The 25,473-nt window shown below is 42.9% G+C and overlaps 1 protein-coding gene and 1 long non-coding RNA gene across 2 annotated transcripts; one reads left to right on the top strand and one right to left on the bottom strand.

The window, feature by feature from the left end:
- The first annotated feature begins 606 nt into the window (after nt 1-606).
- MYLIP (myosin regulatory light chain interacting protein) lies at nt 607-15,234 on the top strand. The gene is made up of 7 exons (XM_080578598.1): nt 607-828; nt 1,692-1,882; nt 10,307-10,492; nt 10,927-11,124; nt 11,424-11,588; nt 13,103-13,523; nt 13,868-15,234. Exons 1-7 carry the CDS (start codon nt 742-744, stop codon nt 13,955-13,957), a joined length of 1,338 nt encoding a protein of 445 aa, XP_080434724.1. The 5' UTR covers nt 607-741; the 3' UTR covers nt 13,958-15,234.
- Nucleotides 14,424-25,254, bottom strand: LOC308189020. Its single transcript, XR_013945947.1, has 2 exons — nt 24,649-25,254; nt 14,424-17,642 (listed from the first exon to the last, which is right to left on the bottom strand). It is a non-coding gene; the product is annotated as an uncharacterized lncRNA (long non-coding RNA).
- Nucleotides 25,255-25,473: the final 219 nt, after the last annotated feature.

Here is a 25,473-nt window from a genome sequence, read left to right as displayed (position 1 = left end):
CAGACAGAATAAGAACAACTTCGTTACGTCAGGTAAGAAGAAAGCACGGAAAGAATATCGATGTGTACGGAGGTGAGACCTCTGGGAGAAGAGCCATCTCTCCCTATACCCTCTCCTAGGAGAGGGTTTGAGGGGAAACCCTCTCGTGAACAGGTTCCTAGTTACAAGTGACATGGATAAATAAGTAATTTATTTTTGGGAGCCCTCCGAGTATGACAGAAATTGTGCAGAAGCCACGCCACATATATGAGCAAAACTGATACTAAACGAAAACCTCCTCCCCGCATCCGCTCCAAAGGGAACAGAAGGAGGAGTGGAGAATGCAGGCTTTTCTCCACACCCAGTTACGGTAGGATTTTTGCCGGCGGTGCCAGGTGAGCCCCAAAAGGGCAGTTTTTCCCCCCCATTTTCCTGTCATCCCACCCGGCCCGCCGCCGCCGCCGGCCGGCAGGGGGCGCCCCAGCGCACGCGCGCCCCCGCCACGCGCGCCCCCTCCCCTCCGCGCTCCCGGGGCCGGCGGCGCTGATTGGCAGGCGGCGGCGGCGCGCGGCGCCTCGCCAACGGGGGGCGGGGCGGCGGGGAGGCGCAGGGTGGCTATATAGCGAGCGAGACGCGGCTGCTGAGAGCAGTCGGCGGGCGGGCGGCGACGGGGGAGGGAGGGGTGCACGCGCGGCAGCAGGAGCCTCCCCCCCTCGACCACCGTTCGGTGCGCTTGTGGCGGAGCCGGCCCCGGCCGTAACCATGCTGTGCTACGTGACCAGGCCGGACGCGGTGGTGATGGAGGTGGAGGTTGAGGCCAAAGCCAACGGCGAGGACTGCCTCAACCAGGTGAGGCCCGCTGCGGGGCGGCCGTTGGGCGCCGGTGACCGTTGGGGCCTGAGGGGGGCGCGCGCTCCCCCCCCCACCCCGTTGATGGCGGGCGGGTCGCCCCCCCCGCCCCGCATGAAGGGGGGTGCGGGGAGGCCTCGTTCTCCCCCCCCCCGCTTCTTCCCCTTTATTTATTTATTTTCCTCTCTTCCCCTTTTTTTCCCCTCCTCCATGTTGGATGCAGGGGTTGCAGCATCCCTCGGTCGCGGCCCGTCTGCCTTCCCCCCCCCCCCCCCCCCCGCCCTTTTGGGAGGCCACGGCCTCCTTGCTGCCCCCAAAGCCCTCCCCCCCAGGGCCGGGGGGACACGGGGGGACCCATCCTGACATGGCCCCGCTGGGGGCTCAGCCTGTCGCCCAGGTGCTGCCGCCCTTCCCCGCCTGCTGCGGGGATGGAGGCAGGAGGGAGCCAAGCGTAGCTGCCAAGTCTGTCGGTGGCATCTAAATAAAACTTGTGGGGTGTACTTCTTCTCCCCCTCCTGCCTCAGAAGTGCTGGTGGCTGTGCTGCTGGATAACAGACACCCTGCTGGAAATCGGCTGGTCTTAAGTGCCTGGCCTTGAGGAGCGAAGGGGATGGGATTTGGCTGTGGAGGTCCATCTTGGTATTTACTAGCGGGGAAGTTCCCATTTTACACTCTATGTTTGTCAGCGTACCATTTTGTACACTGCCTATTTAAAATACATCAACTAATCTGTTGTAAAAAGGTGCCTACAAACAACCCATCTTTTGTTTCAGACCACTCACACTGCAAACAGTTTTTCAGTCTGATACTACTTTTTGTCCAGTTGTGTTGTTGGTTCATTATGAAGAACCTCTTTCTTTCAGGTTTGCAGGAGGCTGGGAATTATAGAAGTTGATTATTTTGGACTGCAGTTCACTGGCAGCAAAGGGGAGAATCTGTGGCTGAATTTGAGGAACAGGATTTCCCAGCAGATGGATGGTTTAGCTCCTTATCGACTAAAATTAAGAGTCAAGTTCTTTGTAGAGCCCCATCTTATCTTACAAGAACAGACGAGGTAAGGTAGAGATGGTTGTAAGTAAAGCAAACTTATTGTTCTCAATTTCAGTAACCTCTGAAAATGATTATGCAGAGGTTCTGTTTCTTCCATCTTCTGGTATTCTTTGCTCAACTTTTCAGCACAGCTTTAAAATTCCAGTGTTGTTTACATGTATTATTCATTTTTTTAAAAAAGTGGTATTATTGTAAGTATCGTGTGGGGAAGAGTAAGTGGTGTCAAGCTAATTCCATGAGGAACTAGTGCTGGAAAAGGCTAAGCTACCAGTAACCAGTTATTTATATGGTGTTTGTGTGTCCGATAGTAACCCCTGTTCAGTGGTGTTACTGTAGGTCGTTCTAAACCACTGGTACAGAAAGGCAGGAAACAATTCCTCCCACAGAGCAAAAACTTGCTGAATTCCTTTTTGTCTGGGATCATATTACAGTAACTTTCAGATGGCTACAGGCCCTTTGAGGCTACAAAAGAACAGCTGTTCTGCTGCTTCTGTGGCCTGTCCTTCTAACTAAATTGTTATACTGTTCTCTGGGCTTAAGGCTTGGTCTTCTCAGATGAGTAGCAAATGTTTGCTTTCACTCCATCGGTTTGATTACTGCATTACCACATTAACTGCAGTTGGGTTCTCTTTAAGGAAAAGTGAGCAAGTATGTTTAAAACTGGTCTCAACACTTTTTTTTCCAGTTAGTTTTAGGTAGTACATCAAATATAAACAGAAGAAAAACCTAGTGTCTAGAAGGGAATGCTAAAGCATGTTTTCACTGCTCACCTTGACTTGGTACTTTCAGAATTAAGACCATGGTTATGACACTTGTTCTGCACAGAATGTTTGTACAGTGAATTTGGTCAGAGGCTGACAGCTTGATTTGGTGTATATCTCAGGAAAAATATTGAGTTAAAACAAGGCAATGTGTATACTTTTTTGAAGTAACATTGTAACAGATTTAGTTAAGCAAGTACATTCTAACATCCACATTTTGATGTACGTTATTTTGGAAAAAAAAATTAATATCCATGGTATATCTTTTGGGCTCTTGTGGGATATTCTTCCTGAAATAAACTTGTTTTCTTATACTTGCTCTCATTAAGAGTTTAAAACCAAATAATGAAGGATTATGTGGAACAAAAGCAACGTGATCTCATACCTGATGAGGTGGCAGAGATTACAGTGGATCTATTGGATGCGTCTCCACACTCAGAGCAAATCAGGGTGAATCTGAGGAAACCTAAAACAAATGATTGGCATTTTTGCTGTTGCTGCTGAATGTTTGTTCCACTTTACAAGGCTTTTGCAGACACCTGTGTTTTCCTACCTTGAACACCGTCAATGCAAGACTTGGCAGGTTGTGTTAGTCAAGAGCTTGAACTGGTGAAACATACCCCAAGGGCCTAAAAGACAGGTTGCGTAGCTAGAATGCAACAAAGCTTTTATGTGTGAACACCAAAGACGTATGTTCCACTGTTAAGGTGACTTTAAAAGGTTGTAGCTGGGGTGAGTTTTATGTATGAGTTAAGACTGGTCTAAAATTAATATTTTAACAAACTTTAAAATCACTTGAGCATCAGTCATCAAGAGATCTATTAAAATTATGCTGTGATGGAAATTACTTAAACTGTTGGAGAGAAACAGGTATTGAAGCTAGTATTTATTGCCACTGTCTTGTAAACGTGAATGCTCCTGAGGCTTCAGCTAAGCTGTTCGGTCCTGAATGCTTTTATTTTTGTTGTTAAAGGCAAATCCATGTTGTGAAATAGCTTGCCTTAGCTGCATTTTAGTTGTCTATACCCGCTAGTCTACATGTAACAGGCCTGGAATTCTGTAGTGCCCGTGGTTAATGTATATTTCTGTAGTGTTGACATTGAGCTACAGTGAATTTGCTGCTTCCTTTTTTGGGTCTGCTTAGGGATTTAATATGTGTGTAGCCATGCAGTCATGTTTTAGTTTGCATGTAAGTTTCCATGGGATGAAGGGGGAGTCAAACTTGTTAAACCTGTCATTGAACTTTAAATCAATAGGTATATCACAGAAAATGATTAAAATGAGCTGTACAGCTACAACTGACAACTTATTTCTTACCTCTACTTGCAAAGTCAGTTTACTGGCTGACAAAGAAATAGTGGTGGCTGTTCTGGCTTCCTTTAGCACAGTGATGTCCCCAGCTGATAAATAAGAGAGGGCATTTCCAATGTTGAATGTTATGCTCTAGTCCTTGTGCGAAGAAAGCTGAGGAAGTCTCATGTCTCTTACATTTAGCTTCTGAACCTGATTTTCCTTATGAGATGTGTGTTGAGACTCTGTTTGAAGTCTGGGGAGTTGCAAGTAATTCTGAAATCATTTGGTTGATAATGCTTTGCTATGACTAATAGCAAATGCTGTGACTGACTTGTTCTTTGGTTTTCCATATACTTTGGAAGCTTCGTCAACACCAGTTTTGCTGCTTCATTAAAGAGATCCTTGTCTTGCACTTAGAGCTTGGCTGTGCGTTTCTGTAGCATTTTAACACTCAGGTTTCTACATGCTGTGTAAAAAGCTGATCTGGCTACTGAACATCATCAGCCCCTGCTTCTGTTATCTTTAATCAGTGTGCAATCCAGCAGAAGATTGCAGCCTCATGCATTTTTAATACCTTATGCAAGGAAGCCTTCTTACGAGCGAATGCAAGGTTATAATTGCATCTTGGACCACTATGGCAACAAGCCACCTTCGCTAAGTGCTTTGTGAATGGGAGAGTCGTGTGTGGGGAGGGGGAACCTTTGCACTACACTTTCCTTTTATGCAGGGTTAAGCTTTATTTCTATTGTTCTTTGGTTCTTGATTTCTATTTTTTTTATTTGACTGCCTGGTAGTGAATTTCACCACAGGATATTGTAGTTTAGGATTGTTTTCAGTGGAATGAAAGTGCCTCAGTGCAAGAACACTATTCAAATTTAATACGCTGCTGTCAACTGGAGTTTTAAACAAGTCTGAAATGTGAACAGCGTGCTTGTTAAGAGCAGTTTGAATAGCTGTATGTTTTTTGAACGGAGAATCACACTGGCTTGCTAAAGGTTGTTATCTCCCTTTTTGCTTAAAGCTATAGGTGTCGGTCCTAGATCCAGACCACAAGCTCTGCCGTACGTCATGCTGGTTTTCAGTGTCTCTTGTGGTAGGTCACACAACAGATGGCTGAAAAAGCAGTGTTTTCAGCAGTGACTCAAAGTTGCCACCTGGTTTCCCTAACTCGAGCAGGGAGCTGGGATGCAGCTTTCTGGCTGTCGGGGAGCCCCCTGCTTGGGGCGCGTGTGGGATCACCTGGGGGCATCGTCTGCCAGGAGCCCCAGCAGTGCAGTGTGGCTGTGGTCACCCCCAGGGGAAGTGGTGGTTTGTTGAGGGGCCAGTGTGGGGAAGTCAGCGTGCAATAGTGAGTGTTGATGTAATGGCTGCTTGAGCAGTGTAAGGCATCCCTCTGTGTACTTGGAAAGAGCAAAGCTGCTGTCTGGTGTAATGTGACAAAGTCAAGTGTTCTTATATAAGCCATGGTGATTTAAAGCAACATGTCAGCTTCCAGCAGGCCACACGGTCTCACGAAGCATGCAAAGCAGCCCTTTGCCAACTTAGAGATCAGTAACTGTCACTGAAGCTGTTTAAAGGTTGTGTGCTACTTCTCAAGTATCTGAATCACTTACAAAATGCTTTTGCAGTGATTTCAGTTGTGGTTTCCTATTGGTAATGATGAACTAGTTAAAAGTAGGAGCTGACTTGTAAAAGTTGAGTGGTTAGTAGTTAGAAAATAAGGAAAAACATCGTATTATCCTGCAGTACTGGCTAGCCAGTGCAGCAGTGTCAAGGTATTTGTTACCATGCAATAAAAACCTGCTGTAATAAACACCAGGGTGAGTTTAGTGGATTTGTTTGTCTGAACCGGAGTTAAGTTGCAGTTGGTAACCTCTCACTCACTCTGCTGAGAGCAGATAAGAGTAAACATACTGATGAATACAATTGTAACTTTGCAGAGCTTATTTTTCATATCTAAGGGCTTATATCTGCTTCTAAAAATAGAATATGCTATTGCTATGAACTTTACTACCAATATATATTTTTAGGGATAACAATTATGCCTCTTTGATTCTTTTAGACTACGCAGTTGCAAATTACTTCACGGTAGGAAAGATTCTTTCCCTGTGGTAAGGACTGTCATACCCCAGGTAGGACAGGCAGTTCCTTGGGATGTATTTGAAGACTCTTGCCGGGAGTCTGGCAAGAGGATGGGTTCTCCTGGCTATGTTTCTAGTTCAGGAAGTATTAGTCATACAGACACTTTTTATTGGTAACAGACTGGGTTTTGCCACTTTTTCTTCTGGCAGCGAAGTTTAGAACCTAACTTTGAATATAGACTTCTCTATTTGCACGGTTTTCCTTTGATTTTTTTTTAAACTGTAGTAGGAACAAAGTTTTCAGTGCAGAACTTTGAATCCTAATGTATATAGTTGTCTTTAATGAGGTTTTTATGAAACAAGTGACTCTTGTGTTGCATATACTCTTTTAATAGCACTTTTGCAGAGTTTTTAATTTTCATTAAATGTGTTCATTTTAAACTGTTTATGTTTAAAAAAAAATATTATAATGAAGTACTGACCTGTATTTCTGGTAGAAGCAATCCATATAGTCAGCCTTCATAAACTGCTTCTGAGAGAGGGAAGAAACACTTGGTTTGTGGCCCAGGCTTGGTAGCTGTAGTTCGTAAAATGGGCCATCTGAACTACTTCAATAAAAATCTTGTTGCAACCTCCCATTTCCAAAGCATTTGTATCAAATTATGTGCAATTAACAAGTACATTAATGATTGCTTTACAATTGATTTTGAGTGTTTTAATACACACAACTTTGTATGAAAAGTACTGGGGCAGTATTAAGAAGACAAAAGGAATATAAAATCACCAGTGTAACGGGTGCTTGAGGAAAACACTTGACTGTTCCAAGTCTAGAGCTGCTTTTTCTTCCTTTGAAAAGGAGGAAGTTCTGTCTGGGCAGTGACTAACGAAGTACAACTTAGATGAACATGAAGCTTGGTCCTCTAATCAGTATTTCTATATGCTATTTTCAGATACCAAATTGAAAGGGAATACTCTAGATATTCCTGTGTTCAATTCTAGGTAGTGTGAGGTTTGCTTGGGCTGTAGGTACTAATGCTGTAAGTTACACTGACTTTTGTACCGGTGCTGTCCTGTATAGAATTCAGGACACAAGTGACTTTGTCAGGGCAATGGAAAGTTCTGTTAGTTCTTCAGACTGCCTGAATATCCTTAGTGGTGGGGAAAGCCCAGAATTTTTTTCTTATCTAGAGATTCAATGAGGTGAAACAGTCAATTAAGTGCTAGACTTCCTTAAAAATCTCATTTTAGGTCAGAATTTAACTTATGGAAACTTAAATACTTTGTGGTAAGTAATAGCATCTGTAATATGACCGGCTTTTCTACAAGAGATTGTAGCAGATCTTTTTTACAGTTAGACTTAGAAGAATTACATGATTAACTGCCTCAGGGCTCCTCATGTTTTTGTTTTGCTCGACCGTATTCAGCAACAGAAGTGCATTCTTTTGCCTTTCTGTTTAAAGATAAAGGCTTTCATTTTGTGTAAAATGGAAAATCTTTTTATAATCAGAGAATCTAACTGGTGTTGTGCTTAACCTTGAAGGGAGATGATTTTACAGTGGATATTAATGTACTTTTGGAGAAACAGACCCTTAAAAAGGCCAGATGGGCAGACAGAACTAATCAGAATCATTTTTTTCATGTATATGAGATGTTTGCAGCCTTCATTCTTTCACAATCTTTCAATTTCTCGATGCAATTCCTTCCTCTAACATATTACAGATCTAAAACTGGGGGAGGGGGCTGGGGGGTGGAACATGGGGACAATGAATTTGCTACCTGAACCTTAGTTCAGGGCAAGTGCTGCAGCAGGTCAGTATGGAGGGAGAAACCACTGTCATTCAAAAACAAGTTTCACTGGCAGGCTCTCTGTTTAATTAGTTCCTGTGCTGTTGTGGGTGTGGCTTAGCCATGGTTTGTTTTTAGGTGGAGTCAAATCACTTGATGGACCCCGGAATGTGGGTGGCTTTGTCTTCTGACATATCATATCCTGGCTACAGTAAGCCCTTGTGTCGCTTCAGTTAGCTTGCAGTAACTGTCCCTTATGCATGCCATGCCCTTTTCCTTTTCATCCCCTAAAAATGTACAGTAGCTTAGTCTGAGATGTTTTCTCTTATGCTGTACGAGCCACTTAGGTCACTGCACACTAGTTGGTGTTGCTTTTTTGTTGCACCTTAAACTTGGTTGTCTACCTCTGTCATTACAAGCACTTCAGTGAATGTGACAAGTCATGCTTCCACTGTAACTGCATCTGTATCTGCAGGAGTAATCTCTTGTTTATTCAGCTCCCCCTTGATGTTCATGCAGTCCTCCCAGCAAGAGAACACCGACTTTTCCTTGTGTAGTCAGTGCTGTCACATGCATAAAGTAAGCAAACCAAAGATACAAGCATTTACTTGTGGCAGCTGTATGTGCCAACAAATGAGAACAAAATTGTCAGATTCTTCTTTAAAATACCATAGGTTTAATCAGCATGTAGTTCTAACAACTAGAGAACTTGTTTTCATACTGACGGAATCAGGAGTGCATGGAAAAGCTTTATTTTATGAAATGGTGATTGGAATTAAGGAGATGCCTACTGTTTGTTTTTAGCCATAGCTTTTCAGTAATTGATCAAATAATTTGATTGGCTTTATGAATTGAGCCCACACATGAGTGTGTACAACCTCTCCACTCGAAAAGCTGCAGCTATGCCTTTGTGTGGCCTTAGCCAAAAGAACTCTGAATTAGTAGGGTGGGAGAGGGGGATTGGAGCAGGGGTTTGGGACTGGCTCCAAGTGGAGCCCAAACAAGGAGTAGCATGCTCACAGGGGAGACAGCTGTACTGTCTGAAGCTCTTGTTCCCTCACCTCTTAAATCTACATCCTGCACGGAGGGGGGAATGTTAGCTTCCCCCTGGCCCCCATTAAACTGCTGAAGTGTAGACCCATGTCTAGACATCTAAGTGATGCAGTTTGAGCGCTTAAGTGGCAACTGCAGTGATGCCGTAAGCATGCTGCTTGCCAAGAGAGGTGCTGGAGCTGTGGCTCATTGCTGTGAAAAGTATGGTGGGGCAGCTTAGGAGACGATAGTATTTTCCTTTCAGAAATTCTGCATATGAGCTGTCTTTCGGGGGAACATTATTTGTATTTTCTGAGCTGCAGCATTTACCATAATAGAACTAAAAACGAACACAAATTTTGCAAGTTATATAACCGATCATACTGCTGGCAAGGTAGAACTATTCACTTCTACAATGAAACTGTAGAGTGTTACAAAAGGACTTATATAAGATATCCAAAAGGACTATTGGAAGCAAAGTGAATCACTAACCAGCATCTTGAACGTCACTGAGTGATTCAACATAGTTTTTGTCTAAAATTAAACGTAATTTATTTTTTTAAGGAAGTGAAATGTAAATGTCCTATCACTATGGAAACTGATATCCCTGTGGGTACTAGACTTATTGAAAGCTTTTTCAGTGATAACATAGTTATTTCTACTTCTGACTTCCCTAAATACTCTGAATCTTAAGAACAAGTAGAAAGAAAGGTATGTTATCTTCCCTGACAGAAGATAAGGAAGTTAAGGTAAGCTATAGGGGGAATTAACAGGATTAACAGGCTGCTATTAGAGTTGGTGGAAAACTTGATTTGTCTAACCTATTAGATAATTAAGAACAGCTTTGAATTTTCCAGCTAGCTGTCAAACCTGCCTCAGTCCCCAAGCATAAATGACAAATGTGCTTACAAAATAGACACTATATTATTTCACAATGAAATACCCTTTTAGCTATTTCAAGTTACTTTCTTAATCATGTTACTTGCAAAAGTGCAGTCTTCCTTTTGACTGGTGCCACAGCCATTTGATCTGTGTAGAGGAAGCGTGTTTTTTTCCGGCTGCATGATAATGTGTTGTGCTTCTGTTCACACTTTCCTTTGTGAAAGTGACTTGTAAATAGTAACCAAAGAAAAATTAAACTTAGGTAACTACTCCAGATATTTTTCATGGATATTTTATGGAATGAATTGAAGTTAGTGAGTAGCCTTAGAGCTAAAGTAGCTTTTGTTCAAACTGATACTGAGGTGCTCATTTCTTTTAATTGTGCTTCTAGGCGTGGTCTTCAGTTGTATCCTCATCTTTAAGTGAATGATGAGATGGAGGTCCTTTTCCCCCCTGTGCCCAGACCATTTGGTACATTCATTGTAAATTCTTGATTACCATATTAATAATTACCAAACATACTTGCTATGTTATTTGTTGCCTACCTTAATGTTTTAACATCTTGTATAACAAACATTTCTAATTCCATTGCAGGCATATGTTTTTCTTGCATATAAAGGAGGATCTTCTGGCCGGTAATCTCCAGTGTTCTTCGGAGCATGCAATTGAACTTAGCGCGTTGTTGGCACAGATGAAGTTTGGAGACTATAATCAGAATACTGCCAAGTACAATTACGAAGAGTTGTGTGCAAAAGAGCTCACCACTACCATTCTAGAAAGGTAAAAAGAACAAATTGAATCAAATCATATGGGGGCCAAAAGTATAAGATTTTTGTTATGCTATTGCATCAACAGCTTAGGGCATACCTTGTGGTATTAAAATGCTGTTCTGTGCATTTTTGCTGTGAACCTTTTGGTAATCCATGTAAATACTTTGGGGTGAGGGAGAAGGTTAATTAGAAAGCCTTGATTGCATTTAGCTCTTACTTCTAAGTAAATGTATGGTATTGCCTCCTAAATATTCTCAATGTTTTTGGTAATTCTCTTAAATGCTCCTGGCCTGTTTTATCTGGCTGTAAACTTCTAGTCATCGTGGACCCACAAGAACAACCTGTTTAACCAGGTCATCTAAAAAGCATGTTATACCAAGCTGCTAACAGTAATGGCACATCCTTGAGTTATTTCACCCATCCTTAATCTTTTTTCATCAACAGCATTACTGCAAAGCATAAGCAGCTGGAAGGTCTCAGTCAAGCTTCTGCTGAATACCAGGTTCTACAGATTGCAACAACACTGGAGAACTATGGAGTAGAGTGGCATTCAGTTAGAGACAGTGAAGGGCAAAAGCTCCTTATTGGTGTTGGACCTGAAGGCATATCCATCTGTAAAGATGACTTCAGTCCTATCAACAGGTACATGTTTTGTGGAATTACTTTTTCCATGTTTCAGAACTACTGGGCATGCCTCACATTTATGTAGACAAAAATGTTCTGTGAATTACTTAAAGGACCTATTGCAATGTAGGGTCTGAGGGCACTACCTCCTTATAAGACAACTGATCTTAAGGCTCTTGGTTTTTAAGTACTTCTGTGGCAGAACTTTTTCAATCCAGCCTTATGGGCAATTCAGAGGTCATAGTATCAGAAGGTACCATAGTAAGTTGTGGGAAATGCCCTTTAAGAGATAAACTTGTTTTTGTATTAATTCTTAGGATCGCTTATCCTGTTGTTCAAATGGCAACGCAGTCTGGGAAGAACGTGTATCTGACGGTTACCAAGGAGTCTGGTAATAGTGTTGTTCTCCTGTTTAAGATGATCAGTACAAGGGCAGCAAGTGGACTCTACAGAGCAATTACAGAGACGCATGCATTTTACAGGTTAGTACTGCCACTAGAGTCAGCTTTGATCTTCTCTTAAGGCCCAAACAGAAGCTGAACAGGTTTTTGCTGCTTTCAATTTTTGTGGGACGGGTGTTTAAGAAAAGTAAGCAAGATTTTTTTCAGTATACTACTCTGAATAATAGCACTTCAGAATAAAAACTTGCTCTTTTCTTTAATTCATAATACATGCACTTGTCCCTGTGTATGAGTCAGGATGAGAGCAAAGGAGTAGAAAGCCTGTTTTTTTTTCAAAATATGTAGGTGTAGCCCATATGCATGTATACTTTTGCCTTTATTTGGCTCTTCCTGTTGCCAGAAATCGTCTTCCTACAATTCCTGTCCTTGCTCACATGCTTAGGATTTTGTTTCATGCCAGGAGCTATCAGTTGTCTTTATCCTTCTGCTCTTTGAGGCAAGGCTGCTGTAATCATCTGCTGATAGCTGATTTTTTTTTTGAAACTGCTTCTCACTCCTAGTGTGAGGTCCAACACAGGTAGAACTAACCATCAAAGACAGTAGTGGTGTTCCCTAAATTAACTGCCACATTGATCTCAATTACTTAGGAGTACTTAGGAGAAGAATTGGACTTGAGCAGAGATACATATGCTAGGCAAAGCCCCATCCAATTTCTCAAATCAGATCACTGTAATACAGTTAGAGTAATTAACATCAGTTAGTTGCCTAGCTAATCAGCAGCTAACCACTGTTTATTTTGTGAGCCTGATGTTAAGCCTGACTTGTTATCCTCCATGATTATCACCTCCTGCACTCTTATTTTGCACTCTTCATACTTCTTTCCAGGCAGTTAAAGCATTAAATAACTTTGTAGACAGTCTTAACTGTTTGGTCTTCATATTTGGTTGTCATTTCTGCTGTCCTTTGCAGTTTGACTTTAAGCAGAATTGTAGCTAGGCAATAGGATTTGGTCGTGAACTTGGATCTTGGACTCAGGCCCTGTGAGGCTGTAGTCCTTGTTCTGCCTGTTCTTTTTCTACGTTGTCTAGAGAAGTGATAATGCTGTAATAGGCTTCTGCAGGTTTAGCTATATCACTGGAATCTGTGGCAAGCATGGTTAGGCTGGCTGGAGCACTATGTGGCAAATAGAAATGGCTTGATTTAACAATGCTAGTATATAAAGTATCTAGTGTCAAGTAATGCCTTTAACCAAATTAACCAAATCTTCACTAAAATAAAGAGCTTATCTAGAAAGAGGTATTATGCCAAAGGCTACTAGAACTATTTAATGTAGCATCTTGGCATTGCCATGTAAAGAGACGTTGCTAAGCAGAACTGTAGATTGAGCAAGTGTTCACTGTTTATAATATGCTTTAATTCCTTTCTCTAGGCTGACTCTATTTTACCTGATACTTCACATTTTTGAAGATGTAGAAATATCATCTCTGGCTGTCTTTTGCTTTGATTTCAATGCTGTTATTTCAACTTTGAGAACAATTAATTGCAGAGGGAGGTTTATTAGTATTAACTAAATTTTTTGTCTTGCTGTTTTATAGGTGTGACACTGTCACAAGTGCTGTCATGATGCAGTATAGTCGAGACTTAAAGGGCCACCTAGCATCTCTTTTCCTGAATGAAAACATTAATCTTGGGAAAAAATACGTCTTTGACATTAAAAGAACATCGAAAGAAGTTTATGATCATGCAAGACGAGCTCTTTATAATGCTGGCATTGTGGATCTTGTTTCTAGAAGTGACCAAACCCCACCGAGTTCCCCCCTTAAGTCTTCAGAAAGTAGCATGAACTGTGACAACTGTGAGGGTCTTAGCTGCCAACAAACAAAAGCTCTGCAAGAGAAGCTGCGGAAGCTAAAGGAGTCCATGCTTTGTATGGTGTGTTGTGAAGAAGAAATCAATTCAACTTTTTGTCCCTGTGGCCATACAGTATGCTGTAAGACCTGTGCTGCCCAATTACAGGTAATAATTCCATTAAGTTAGCAAATATGTAAAAGCTTGGGTTTTCTGTATACTTCAGTGTATTAGATTAATGTGTACACTGATTCTAGCAAAACTGATTTTTAAAACTGTTCTCAGTAAACTTGTTCCAAAGGATGTTCTGTTCAGATAACTTTGAAAGATAAGTTTTAGCTGTGCAAGCTCTCCTGTGGTGAGAGTAAGGTTTAGCTGAGTCTTGCAGTGGACTGTTTTAAATATGGAGACTTTAAAAAAAGGTGTTCTTTCTTGTAGAAAAGGATGTCTCCAGTAAGTGTATACAGTCAAAATACAAAGTAAACTAACTTCCTAATGTTTTTCCTTTCCAGTCATGCCCTGTTTGCAGATCTCGTGTAGAGCATGTCCAGCATGTGTACTTGCCAACCCACACCAGTCTTCTCAATCTGACTGTGATCTGATCTGCATGTACAACTTAAACCGATCACGTACTTCTTAAACTGCACTATTATGAATTGCAACCATTTCTTGTGAAGAAGGCAACCACTCTGGCACCAATCCATGATCAAAAGCAAAAATACTGAATTGTTGAACATAAATATCTTTGCTCAGCATGCCCATGATGGCTTGGGATGTCTTTCAGGAGCGGAACTGTTAACTGACTCATGTTACTAAAACAGGAAAATGATGTATACGTTTGTAGCATGGCAGTGTTGCCAAAAAGCTAGGGAGCCCTGGAGAAATGTGGTATACACATTGATATACCCAGCAAGAGCAATGCAGCCTTTTATTTTACTCTTCAAATTCTTTTTAGTACAGTCATTCCATTTATTTTAATAGTGAAACTAGCTTTTACAAATACCAGTTTAGTATGGCTCATAGTTTATGCTTTTAGTAAACTGCTCAAAAGGGAGAACTTCTCTTCTAAAAAAAAAAAGGTTCTTAAACTATACAAGGCTTTATCAAGCAGCTGCATTCAATTTTTTTAAATAGAAAACGATTCTGTTAGTATAGCTTTGGAAGGGTAGAATTTAATTTCACAGTGCTACAGGTGGTCAGGAAAGTCTTCTGGTTGGTAATGATGTCCTATGGAAGCACTGCCGCAGGACTTCATTCAGAGCTCTCAATGGGTAAGGTTTCCCATATCCAACTTGGTTGGTTGGTAGTCTTGGGTGCTGTAGTCAGCTGCCCTTTAAGTTGGCTTTATTTTTGGAGGCTGGTATCAAACTGTTAACCATATACCGTTATTTTCTAAAAGAAGGGTTAAGTATAACTTTAAATGCTTTCTTCAGTTATTGTCTTTCTTGGCTAGGACATTTCCTGCTAAAATGTCTTTAATCTCCACCCCCCTACTTGGGCATTTTGGACTCCAGTTTCCTAGCATAATCTCCAGGATACAGAGGAACTAGAGACCATGTTTGGGTGCAATACTGGCTTAATTGAAGCTAGAAAAGTACACTGTCACTTTACTGAAACTTTCTGACTATACTTTTCATATTGCCTTAATGTAGCAGTAAGTGTGTTTATGCATCTGTTTCTTTGCACAGACATTTTGTCAAAATATTAAAACTCTACTTTTTTATGACACATTAGCATATAAACCTTACTCTAAGAGGGTATTTATTTTTTCACTTTGTAAAGAAAATTTTGTTTCCTCATGAAGCAAGAGCTTTGTCCTATACCGTAGGCAACTTCTGTCTTTTTATATTCAGATTAATAAAGGACTTTAAAAATCTAATTTGTGTTGTTTGTAAGCCTTATTTTTCTGAAGTCTTTCTGCAGTATTACTGAACTGAAACTACAGAATTTTCATGTTTGTAGTCTGAATGTTGTGGGCCATCTTTCTAAGGGGGCAAGTTTCCTCAGGTGTATGTGAACTCTGAGGGAGGGAAGCAAAGTGAAAGAATAGGGGCACATGTATCATCAAAGAAGATTGTACACCACTACAGTAGTTAGTCAGTGGTGCTAAAGCAAATATTCTTCCTTTCCCAAAGACTTTGTTCAGTGCCAATAGAATTACATTAATATCTAATCCATCATAGTATGGCAGCTGACTGAAATGGATTGTAAATTAATCTAAATAGATGTTAATATAGGCAGCTGACTTAAAGCATTCAACAAAATCAAGTTGTTAAAATAGGCAAGCATAACTCTAATTACACAGCCAATATAATTAGAAGTACCTAGACATCCCTAATAAAAATAATCCCAGTAGTTAGAACTCTAATTAAGGGAGGGTTTGACAGGTTAAATAGTATAGGTTGAATTCAGGCACAGCCTGTGACTTTTTTGTAAATATATTCTGCCTTGTCCTGAAAAGCTATGCAGAGGTTCAGTTAGAAAAGCCAAGGTACAGGAAAGCCGAAGTGCAGGTTCAGACAGGAGCCTGGCAAGTATTGGCTCTATTTGAGGCTGTTGAAAACCTAATCCTGTGTTCACAATGAAAAGGCTGGAGCACAAGCGGAGGCTAACAGCTTTTGTAATGGGGAAGGGTGGGATCAGAACTTCAGTAGGTGGTTTTAACAAAATAGTTACCTATTCTGGGAATTGAGCACTAAGTAACCTGTTCTGGATGCTTCACTTGGCTTATATGTAAGATTCAATAGGATGCAAACACCGTAACAGCAAATTGGTGTTCACAGATAGAGAACACTTTTTGCAGAAAGCTAAAATGTTGATCAGGCTACGTTTGAAAACTCTTGCTTAACTTTCCAGAACTGCTGGCGTATGCATTGCTTAATGTTTACAGTTACAGTACACCCTTTCATGAGAGGACTATGCCTGATCCACATGAGCTATGAAGAGTGTGGAAAAAAAAAAAAAAACACTAGGAAATCCTGAACTCCTCATGCCATGTAGCTGGACTTCAGAAAGAGTTGTGTGTTGGTTGCTAGAGTTCTCTTGTTTCTCCTAAGAAGCTTTGTCTGTCTGGTAATGGATGGGGGGGGGGGAGAAACAACACAATAGTGCGTAGAACAGCTGGAGTTGGTGTCCTTGATGTTTCTAGGAGCTGCAGGACTGATCACAAAGCTTCATCTGGTGCTTCTCCCAACTTACATTAGTATACTTGTGTGTACCAGACACCCTTGATGAAGTCAGCTCCTACACCCTAGGCTGATCTTGCTACCCAAAGCTAGTAAGCCTTGGCAAGAAAGTTACCTCACAGAAAATTCAGTTCTTCATTTCCAAAGTCAGCATGCGGCTTCTATGATCTCATCATATGCATGTAATGTCATTTTCAAAAGCTACAGCCTCAAGTTTCTGCTAAAAGTAACTAAAGGGGGGGGGGGGGGGGGAGCAGTGTCACCTTTAGAGATTCTATGAGTTTCTGGGTGACTCCTGGAGCCCTGTGAGTCTTGGACCTCCTGGCGGCAGGACAGCAGCCAAAAGCAGCTGTGCAGGGAGAGAGTTATAAGTTTCAACCACAGGAGAGGTGTTTTTACAAAAATGCAGTTACACTTGAATGTTATTAATAAAGAAGTTAGGGATTTAGCCATAACTACACCTGTGCTACTATGGCTGGAAACTCCCAGCCCTCTGCTGGTATCTGCCTGGCTTTCATCCGCCCTGTTCAAGGGAAAGCTCAACCCGCAAGGAACTACAAAGGCAGGATGTGGAGATGTTTCAAGATGCAACTGTCATGAAAACACAGCTCTGTCTTCTAGCATGTAGATGCTAATTTCAGTATACACAGAAATGTTAAAAAGCCAAAGAACTGTAGAATAAAGGCTTCTGTATTTTTAAATTATTTTGATTTTTTTTCCCTAAGTGCCACAAAAGCATGTACACAGCAATGTTCATATATTTTAAGATTTATTTCCTTGTTAAGTCAGCGCTGTTGTGTTCCCAACGGAATGCCCCTGGGGAAAATTCTCATCTGCCAGCCCACGCTGTTTCACTTCACAGCAGCATGCTGGCACGTTGATCAAAGATGGGGGAAAATTGCAGCTCAGATTTCCTCTATATGGTTTCAAACAACAAACTTTCTGCAGAGTGTTAAAATCATGAATTGACAAGTCTCAGCTTCAGAAATGCCTGGTCAAAGATCCTTCTTGAATTTCCCTCAGTTTTCACAGAAAGCATGCTGGAGTAAATACCTCAGTCACCTTTGTGCCCGTGGGTTCAGCTGTTGGGAGCCTGTTAAAACTGAAAGCAGGAACTGTAAGTCTCTGTAGGAATTGACAAATAGGTTTAAAAGGAAAGGGGGAAAGAAGGGAGGAGAAGAAGTGAAGAAAAAGAAAAGATTTTCCACAGTGGGGCCTAAACACAGCTTTGGGCTTTGCTGGAAGACACCTGTGTCAAGATGGATCCTGTCTGGCTGCAGGGTCCGGGGGGGTTCCTGCTGTGGGGCCAGGGCTGCCCCCAGGAATGCAGACTAGGGTGAGTGGGGCCGGGTGGGCAGCAGTCTGGGAAGGCAGGACAGGGCTGGGCAGGAGAACAGACGTGCCAAGGCAGGTGAGGTGCCTACAGCCACCAGCACCCACCACGAGGGCAGAGACCAGCTCACCGTGTCTGGATGGGCATGGGAAAAGAGCAGTTGCCCAAACATCCCCATCTGCTGCAATACCTTGCATCTGATGGGAATTTAATCCATCTTTCTGTCTCCTCCACGAAGTGTACCAGCACTTCCTAGGAACCTGCTGCCATTTTATGGCCCTGCCAGGCCACAGCCAAATGTCCCAGTCTGCAAGGACCTTGTAACATCGTTTGATGTGACTTCAAGGTGTAAGCAGCCAGCTGGAGCCCCTTTGCTCAACAGTTGGTTCAACAGCAGTGAGTGGTAAAAGCTATCATGGTTCCAGTGTCCTTTTGTTTCCTGTAAAGGGTGGTGTGATCTAGCAATAGGTGCCAGGAGAAACGCCGAGAAAGGGCTTTCAGAGCACTAATCTGAAGGAATCACTGTTTGGTGTAGTAGCAAGGAAGCACAGACTGTAGTAACTGTGAAAACTTGGTGGGAATCATGATTCCTCCACGAGGCTGTGGGATGGGAGGTGTCCGGAGCTGTGGAAAGGGCTGGTGCTCCCCTATGCTCAGGTCGTGCGTGAGGTTCAGTGTGAGTGCCTGTGTCTGTCGGGACCAGGGGCTTTTGGGGGCTGGCCGGTGGTTAGCTTTCATAGCACTCAGGCATACACCAAGCTCCTGAAAGGAAAAGGTCAGGCAAACAAACCATACAGGCTTTCCCAGATCTTAACCACAGGTCACTTGCTGATTTCTTGCCAAGGAAAATGCGGAATGCTTTCCAGCTGCTTGGAGCCTGGGGGAGGGCAAGACATGAGTGGGAGGGGAGTCCATCTGCTGGTGTCTTTCTCTGCCTTCACTTTGACCCTCTCCTAAGTGACCTGATTTAACATCTCCACTCTTCGCTGACCCTTCCTTACTCTGCAAGACTTTTCTGTTCTCTCACCAGTGATTTTTGATTTCAGTCACGAGGCTCTGAAGTCAGCCAGTCTTCTGCCAGCAGCTGTCCTTATGAACTCCACTCTGGGAAAGATTCTGACTTTCTTTGGCCAAGACCGTTTAGTGGTCACACAGACAAACAAATCTCTTTCTGTGCCTCAGCAGGAGCACAAAGGGCACCGTCCACCACATTTCCACCTGTGGCAGCAAGAAAAAAATCGGTAGAACTGAACCTTTCCTCTTACCATTGGCATGCCTAGACAAAAACGTTCGTCTGTATCTTCCCTTTCAGGGTCACTTAGTGGTTAGAATGGGATTAACTGCGTGTGCATATGTTTAAAGGTGTTCAACTTCTCTATTTTTATCCAGTAGTTGGTGTCTAGCTTCTCTGCTTCTTCAAAGCAAATCAATGCAGGTAATGATAGACAGTAACGTGGCAACGTTTTACATAAACAGGCTTGCCGGAGCCAGATCTTCCTCTCTCCTGCCAGAAAGCTGTTTGTCAGAGGAATCCATGCATCTGGCACCAAATTCCAATCATAGCACGACAACTGTGGGAATTACAGAGACATTGGCAGCTCATCTGAAGAGACAGTATTTGTTTTCCTTGTTTAGAACTATAAATAGTCAATAGAGGACTCTCATTCAAGCAGTATCGATGATTGAAGTAATCCAGGCACAGAGACATGGCCAAAAATGGGACTCCCACTCCCAAGCTGACCCACCTCTTGCTTCGGAAGCCCAAGTTCCAAAGTGGCAGTGCAGAAAACACATGCCCAGCAGCAAACAAGCCCTCAAGATACACTGACACACCCGCTGTTTGTGTTTGACCTTAAAACTGTTTGCCTGTTCCCCTGCCTGACCTACATTTTTTTTATTTATGTTTTCAACACCTTCAGCTCTGCTGTGGTTTGAGCAGCTGACTTCCACCTCAGCCTTTCCAAGATCTACAAAGTGGAACAACACTGAGGTGTCCCGAGAATGCCCTGCCTGCCAGGGCAATGCGCTTGGCGCTAGGGCACGTGGACAGCATGTGCCCTTGCATGAGGCAGCTGCAGGGTCTTTATGTTCAGTACACTGGAAGCGGTGCTTCACCACCTTATCATCAGGGCTCTCCTACCCTGGGGGAGATGTGCATTTGAACCTCTCCTGGGGTTGAAGTAAATGACCGCAGCTCTTCTATTCCCTGGGTGAACTGTCCCTCTGCTGTGATAAGAAGTAGAAGAGGACCATGTCTTTCTTCTCTAATCTCAAAATAAATAAATAAATAAAATAAAATAAATTGTTCAGTTTCTACTTTCAAGAATAATTGCAAGCACATTCTTGGAGGAGACTGCTAGGAATGATATGTGTGGAAAAAGCCTTCTAGGGAAAGGCAGAGACACAGGGGTATTGCCACAATGGACTGCTGTTTCCCAATAGACCGTGATTTGGGGCAGTAGGTTCCCAAATGCCCGAGTGCAGGTACTTTTTCCTTGTGCCATGTTCCTACCAAAAGGGTTTCCCTCAGAATCAGTTGTCATGTCCTGCAAACCAGGGCCATTACTGCAACAACATTTTCTCTGTGGGGCAGGAAGCTCTGTACCAATGGAAAAAAGAAGAATACCAAAACCAGAGCACAGTCTACTGAATGTAAAATCAGCTGCATAGCTGTAACCCGTCCTGAAAATCATGTCCTTGAGCTAGAGGGGAACATGTGACTGAGAAGAGGAAGTAACAAGGGTAAGGAACAAGTGACAGGAAGATAAAGGGCAAGTACCCAACAATCAAATACATTTCTGTGGTTTTTAATAATAAATGGGACTGTGTCATATGCTTCTTTTCTCACTCTTAGCTATGCAAATATTAAATGAGAAACCCCAGGCTGCCAAAGCCTTCCTTATCAAATACCAGTCACAGCCACAGAGAAAGAACATTGCTTTGGTGTTGAAGATGCAAGCCCCCCAGCTAATTGTCAGCCAAATGTTGTCTCCCTGGATTTTTTTGGTAAAATTCAAGTCCTTTACGATTTCACCAGGGCACATTTTTTTTCCCAGAGCAGTAGAGCTTGTTCTTACTCAGCACATTTGTGGGAGGGATACAGTACTGTCATGTGAAACACCCAGTGGCTTCACCAGCAGCTTACTGGGCACCTACTAAGAGGTATTATCCCTGCTCAAAGCAGTATGGTCAGTCTCCTGGGAGGTTTTTCCCCTTCCTCCATGCTTGCAAACTCACTTTTCCACTTCAGTGCAGTCCAAACAAAATGCATTTCTACTAAGTAAGGCTAATTTGCATGTGAAATTTTACTTTGGGAGGGAGTTTTGTTCTAGAAAAATACGTATGTTCAAAGGGAAAAAAGCTGGGTATCTTAGTGAAAGTACATTTTTCTTTTTAGCTCTGTCCAGCTTAAGAAAATCATCATAAGACTGATGTCTTCTAGTTTTACGTACTTTCAGAACAGACTCAGACATCCAGATAGGCACACTCATAATTTTTGCTTCAGTGTAAGCATGAAGTTTCTGTCATAGGAAAAGGCATTTTCAGAAAGTTTTTCAAGTTGTTAAACAAGGAACTGTAACTGAAACTGTTCTGCTAATTCAGTGATAATTTTCTCTGTCACCGGATGATCACCAGATTGAAATTTCACGTGCTGCTTCCGCACAGCAACCAGTATAAACCTTTTCACCCCTGAGTTGTGGCTGCTTCTGTGTGTTTTGTTACCTCTCATAACCCACACTGCATTGCCTTGTTTCTGAAGATGCGATGCTTTGCCTTCACCATGGTCTTCTGCTCTGCACAGCCACCTATTTCTTTACCTGTAAGCTCCTTGCTGCCTCCCTCCACAAAGCCCTGCCCTGCTCACCTCCTCTGGCTCAGATTGTCCTTCTCTGCACTCTTGATGCCTTAAACCCAACACCAGTAGCATGTCAACTCCCTCTACTCCAAATCAGCTTCTGTCTGCATGCTGCTGTGTTCGTTGCTACAAAGCAGTATTTGCACTACTCTTTATTTAGGCTGAATCCCTGTAGTTGGCCATAATCTGGTTCTTTCTACAAATCTCTCCCCTTTGGTCTGTTGCCTTCTTCCTAAAGGATATTGCCGTATTTTTTAAAACATGGGCACTTGGATCTCTGATGAACTGAGCATCAAAGAAGCAGAAGGCAACTGGCCTTGCAAGAGATACATAGTCCCAAGATGGCAAGACTGCTCTTTCTGAGGAAAAAAGATAGATAGGGACCTAAAATACTGTCAGGGATTCTGTGATTTTGCTACTAATTTTCTTGAATCTACAGAGGTTTTGAGAAGAAACGTGTGTGGCTAACTCATCCCAGACAAGAAAGACTTTACAGTGATGTTCCCTGTACGGTCTCCGATAAATGAGAGCTGCTAATTGTTCATTCCTCCTAAACTTTCATTTCTCTGTGCTGTAAGTGACTTAGCCTGCAGCAGGCTCCAGTCTGGACTGGAGTTTTTGGTTCTTATCCATCCACCTTAGAGCTTTGTTGTGGTCCGTGTATTTCCTCCTGGTGATCATCTTACGAGGTACCACGATTTGCCGAAGGGACAGGCCCAAGTCCACAGCCATCATTCAAGCTAGACTTTGGACCTGGCTTTTTTTTCTGTAAGGGGAACTGCAGTGAAACCAGGTAAATCTCCAGTTTGGGGGTTCAACACTGAGACTGCTGATTGGATCGGCATCTGAACTGCGCTGTTTGGGCACGTCTCTTGTTTTTGTTAAATACTGAGACGTTCTTCCCCCTGGGCTGTCTGCTCCTGACATTCATGCTTTGCCTCCAGTTTGTAGGTTGAAGAATCAGGTAATTACTACCCTGGGATTTCCATCCTTTGGAAAATGCTGTGCCCTCCTACCAAATGTGGATTTTTCTGTTTAAACAGAAGTGCTTGTAATGAGTGGTTTAGCTTTGCTTGTTGCCTTGTGTTTGTTTCTCTGTAAAATGAACATTTTCTCCAGACTTGCTCAGGGCTAAAAAAGGTGATTCATAAGTCTCACATTAGTGTGCAAGTATTTACATGGATACAAATTAGGTTCAGGATGAGATATCAGTTGCTCTCTGAGCTTGGTTTTCCTTATCCCACCAAGCCACACATTGCCCTCAATGCTTCTATGGCCAACTGGACTCCTAATTTCTCCAGACAGCTGCCAAACCAGCTGGACTGTGCAAAAAGGACATGTCTGAGGCACTATTTCGTAGTGACTGTGGCATAATCAAACCTTCAACTCAAACATACGAATTGATCCAGGTAAGTCTCTGTCTGGACATGGCTCCTGCTGGCATTTTCCTTGGCACAAGCGCAGCATAATGCCAAAGAGCCACAGGGAGCAGCCAGCAGAGATGGAGTGTGGGAGCCTCTGCTGCTCCCCCAGGATGGTCAGGCTTCTGGAGTTATGCAATGGGAGCAGAAAAATAAAGCACTCTGTTTTATGAAAATTAAGGTTCACGTTGCTCTTGGGCTCCTTACCGGTTGCTAGTGTAACTATCAGCTGGGGAAAGCTTGGATGAAGAGCATCGTCTCCTGGAGCAAAATTTCTTGCTTTTCCTCCTGGCAGATTTCAGTGGGAGAGGAGGGCTGGGAAGGGCCTGGTGCCTTTTCACCAGAGGGAGGCAAGAGCAAAGCGGGATATTTGGGAAAAGGCCCACGACAGGTGAATTTGCACCAGCTCTGTGTGGGGCATGTGCTGTGGGAGATGTCCCATACCATGGTCCCAAAGCTTGGAAAAAAATGGCCAGATGAAGAAGGGCACAGAGACACCAGTACCACCTCACTTGGGAGCTTTACTGCCAGATTGGTGAAAGCCAGAGCGAGGTGACAACAGAGACTGTGTGCACACCGATGTGTGTATGTATGGCTCTTATCGCCGGTGCTACAAAGGAAATCTTGTATTACTTGGTGACTACAATAGCCTAGAAAATGGAGCGGGCACCAAGGAATAAGTGAAATGGAAAGAATCTGATCCTCCTCATTAAACTGCTCACTCTCCAACAACAGATGGTGTGTTTGGGAGTGTTTGCCGTTAAGAAAGTTAAAGCCCTGGACCAAAGGGAAAATATAAACCACATTTAACTACTTGCATATGTTGATGTTTGGAATCATTTCCAGGCAGATATAATGTCAGACATCCACACACTGACCCCCGTTTTTTGTTTGCCTGTGCTCTTTAATTCGTTTGTCATGATGTTTGTCCCGTGACCCAACATGACAGCAAAATGTTGGCTGTTGTTTTGCCATAAATAGTTTGGAGAACTATTTAGGAGAAAGGAGAGCTGCAGCTCATGGAAGGTTTTGTATAGCAGAGACATTTTAATATAGGCAGGTGGGAACAATTATTACGTCTGCCTTGAACCCAATTCAAATAGCTATGCCAATTTGCATCACTCAAAATTTATTTTACCACGTCGCCTGTCTGTTTCAGATCGTCGGAGGTTTTTTTAAACCTCATCCAAAGCATTCTAAGAATGATACTGAGAAAAAAAATATCATTTTGCCACCTTAAAAATTCTTGCCTGTGGAAATCCCTCATGTGTGTACCACCTAAATCGTATAAGTACTTGCATTTGCTTATACCTTTGAATCTATGCATACAGGTACATGTATTTTATTAGGTTGCTGTTGTTTTTCTTCATACCCTGCCTCATTCAAATGGCCCCAACTTGGAGAACGTGTTAGTGCTGGAGAGAGAGGAGAACAAGGGCTTTATGTTTAAAGCATCAGCTCTCTGGATTTGAACTCGGCTTTTACGTGAAGTTCCCACCTGATGCCAGCCATGTGACACAGCCACGCTGTTCCCAGCCGGCTGTTAAAATAAATCCACGCTGCAGATTGCTGCTCTCAGCCTGCAGGGCAGCTGCGATCCTCTCCCACGCATTACCTGCACCGTGCCAGCACCGTGCACTTCCAGCCGCGCAGCACCCCGAGGTCTTGTTCTGCCCCCAGATCCTTCTCTGGCAGACGTGCAGTGCTGATGGCCAGAGCTACTGCTCTTGGTTGCCTTGGTCAGGCTGCGCTGGTACAATCGACTCCGGAATTTGGCTCAGTGCATCACCTGCTGTCACCATCAAAACGTGTTTTCTAATATTAGACGAATCCCCAAGGTGCTCCTTGAAAGGGAAAATATATATATATATATCAGCCGTATGAGGTGATGGATGTGCTGTATTACTGGAATCAGCAAAATGATTTCCATTAAAATATAACATTAAATCTCGCTCCTCTATTCCACTGTGAAGCATCGGGGAAAATTATCTCATGAGCAGGGTATTTCCAAGATTTTGAAACGGATTCACAGTCTCACCCCTGTCACTGATGCTGTCAAATTGGCATACCGCATACCTCAAACTGCTGTGCACTGCACAGCCATAAATCCCACATGGATTTATCCTATTGCCTCGGTGTCGTTAGCCCTGATATGACAGGCTGCAGTGCTGAACGAGCGCATAACTTGGCAGAGGTCATGCAAGGTAGCAGAGACCTCCCAAGGGAATACAGTCTTCATAACAGTCTCATTTTCTGAGCACTGCTGGGTAAGCAGCCTGGATGCCATACTCTCTCGGTATCATTTAGTTTTGCCCTCGACTGT

Source organism: Anser brachyrhynchus (genome assembly GCF_964034855.1).
Source record: "Anser brachyrhynchus genome assembly, chromosome: 2".
Lineage (NCBI taxonomy): Eukaryota > Metazoa > Chordata > Aves > Anseriformes > Anatidae > Anser > Anser brachyrhynchus.
The sequence above is the reverse complement of the archived record's forward strand: the minus strand, read 5'-3'. Positions and strand labels throughout refer to the sequence as shown.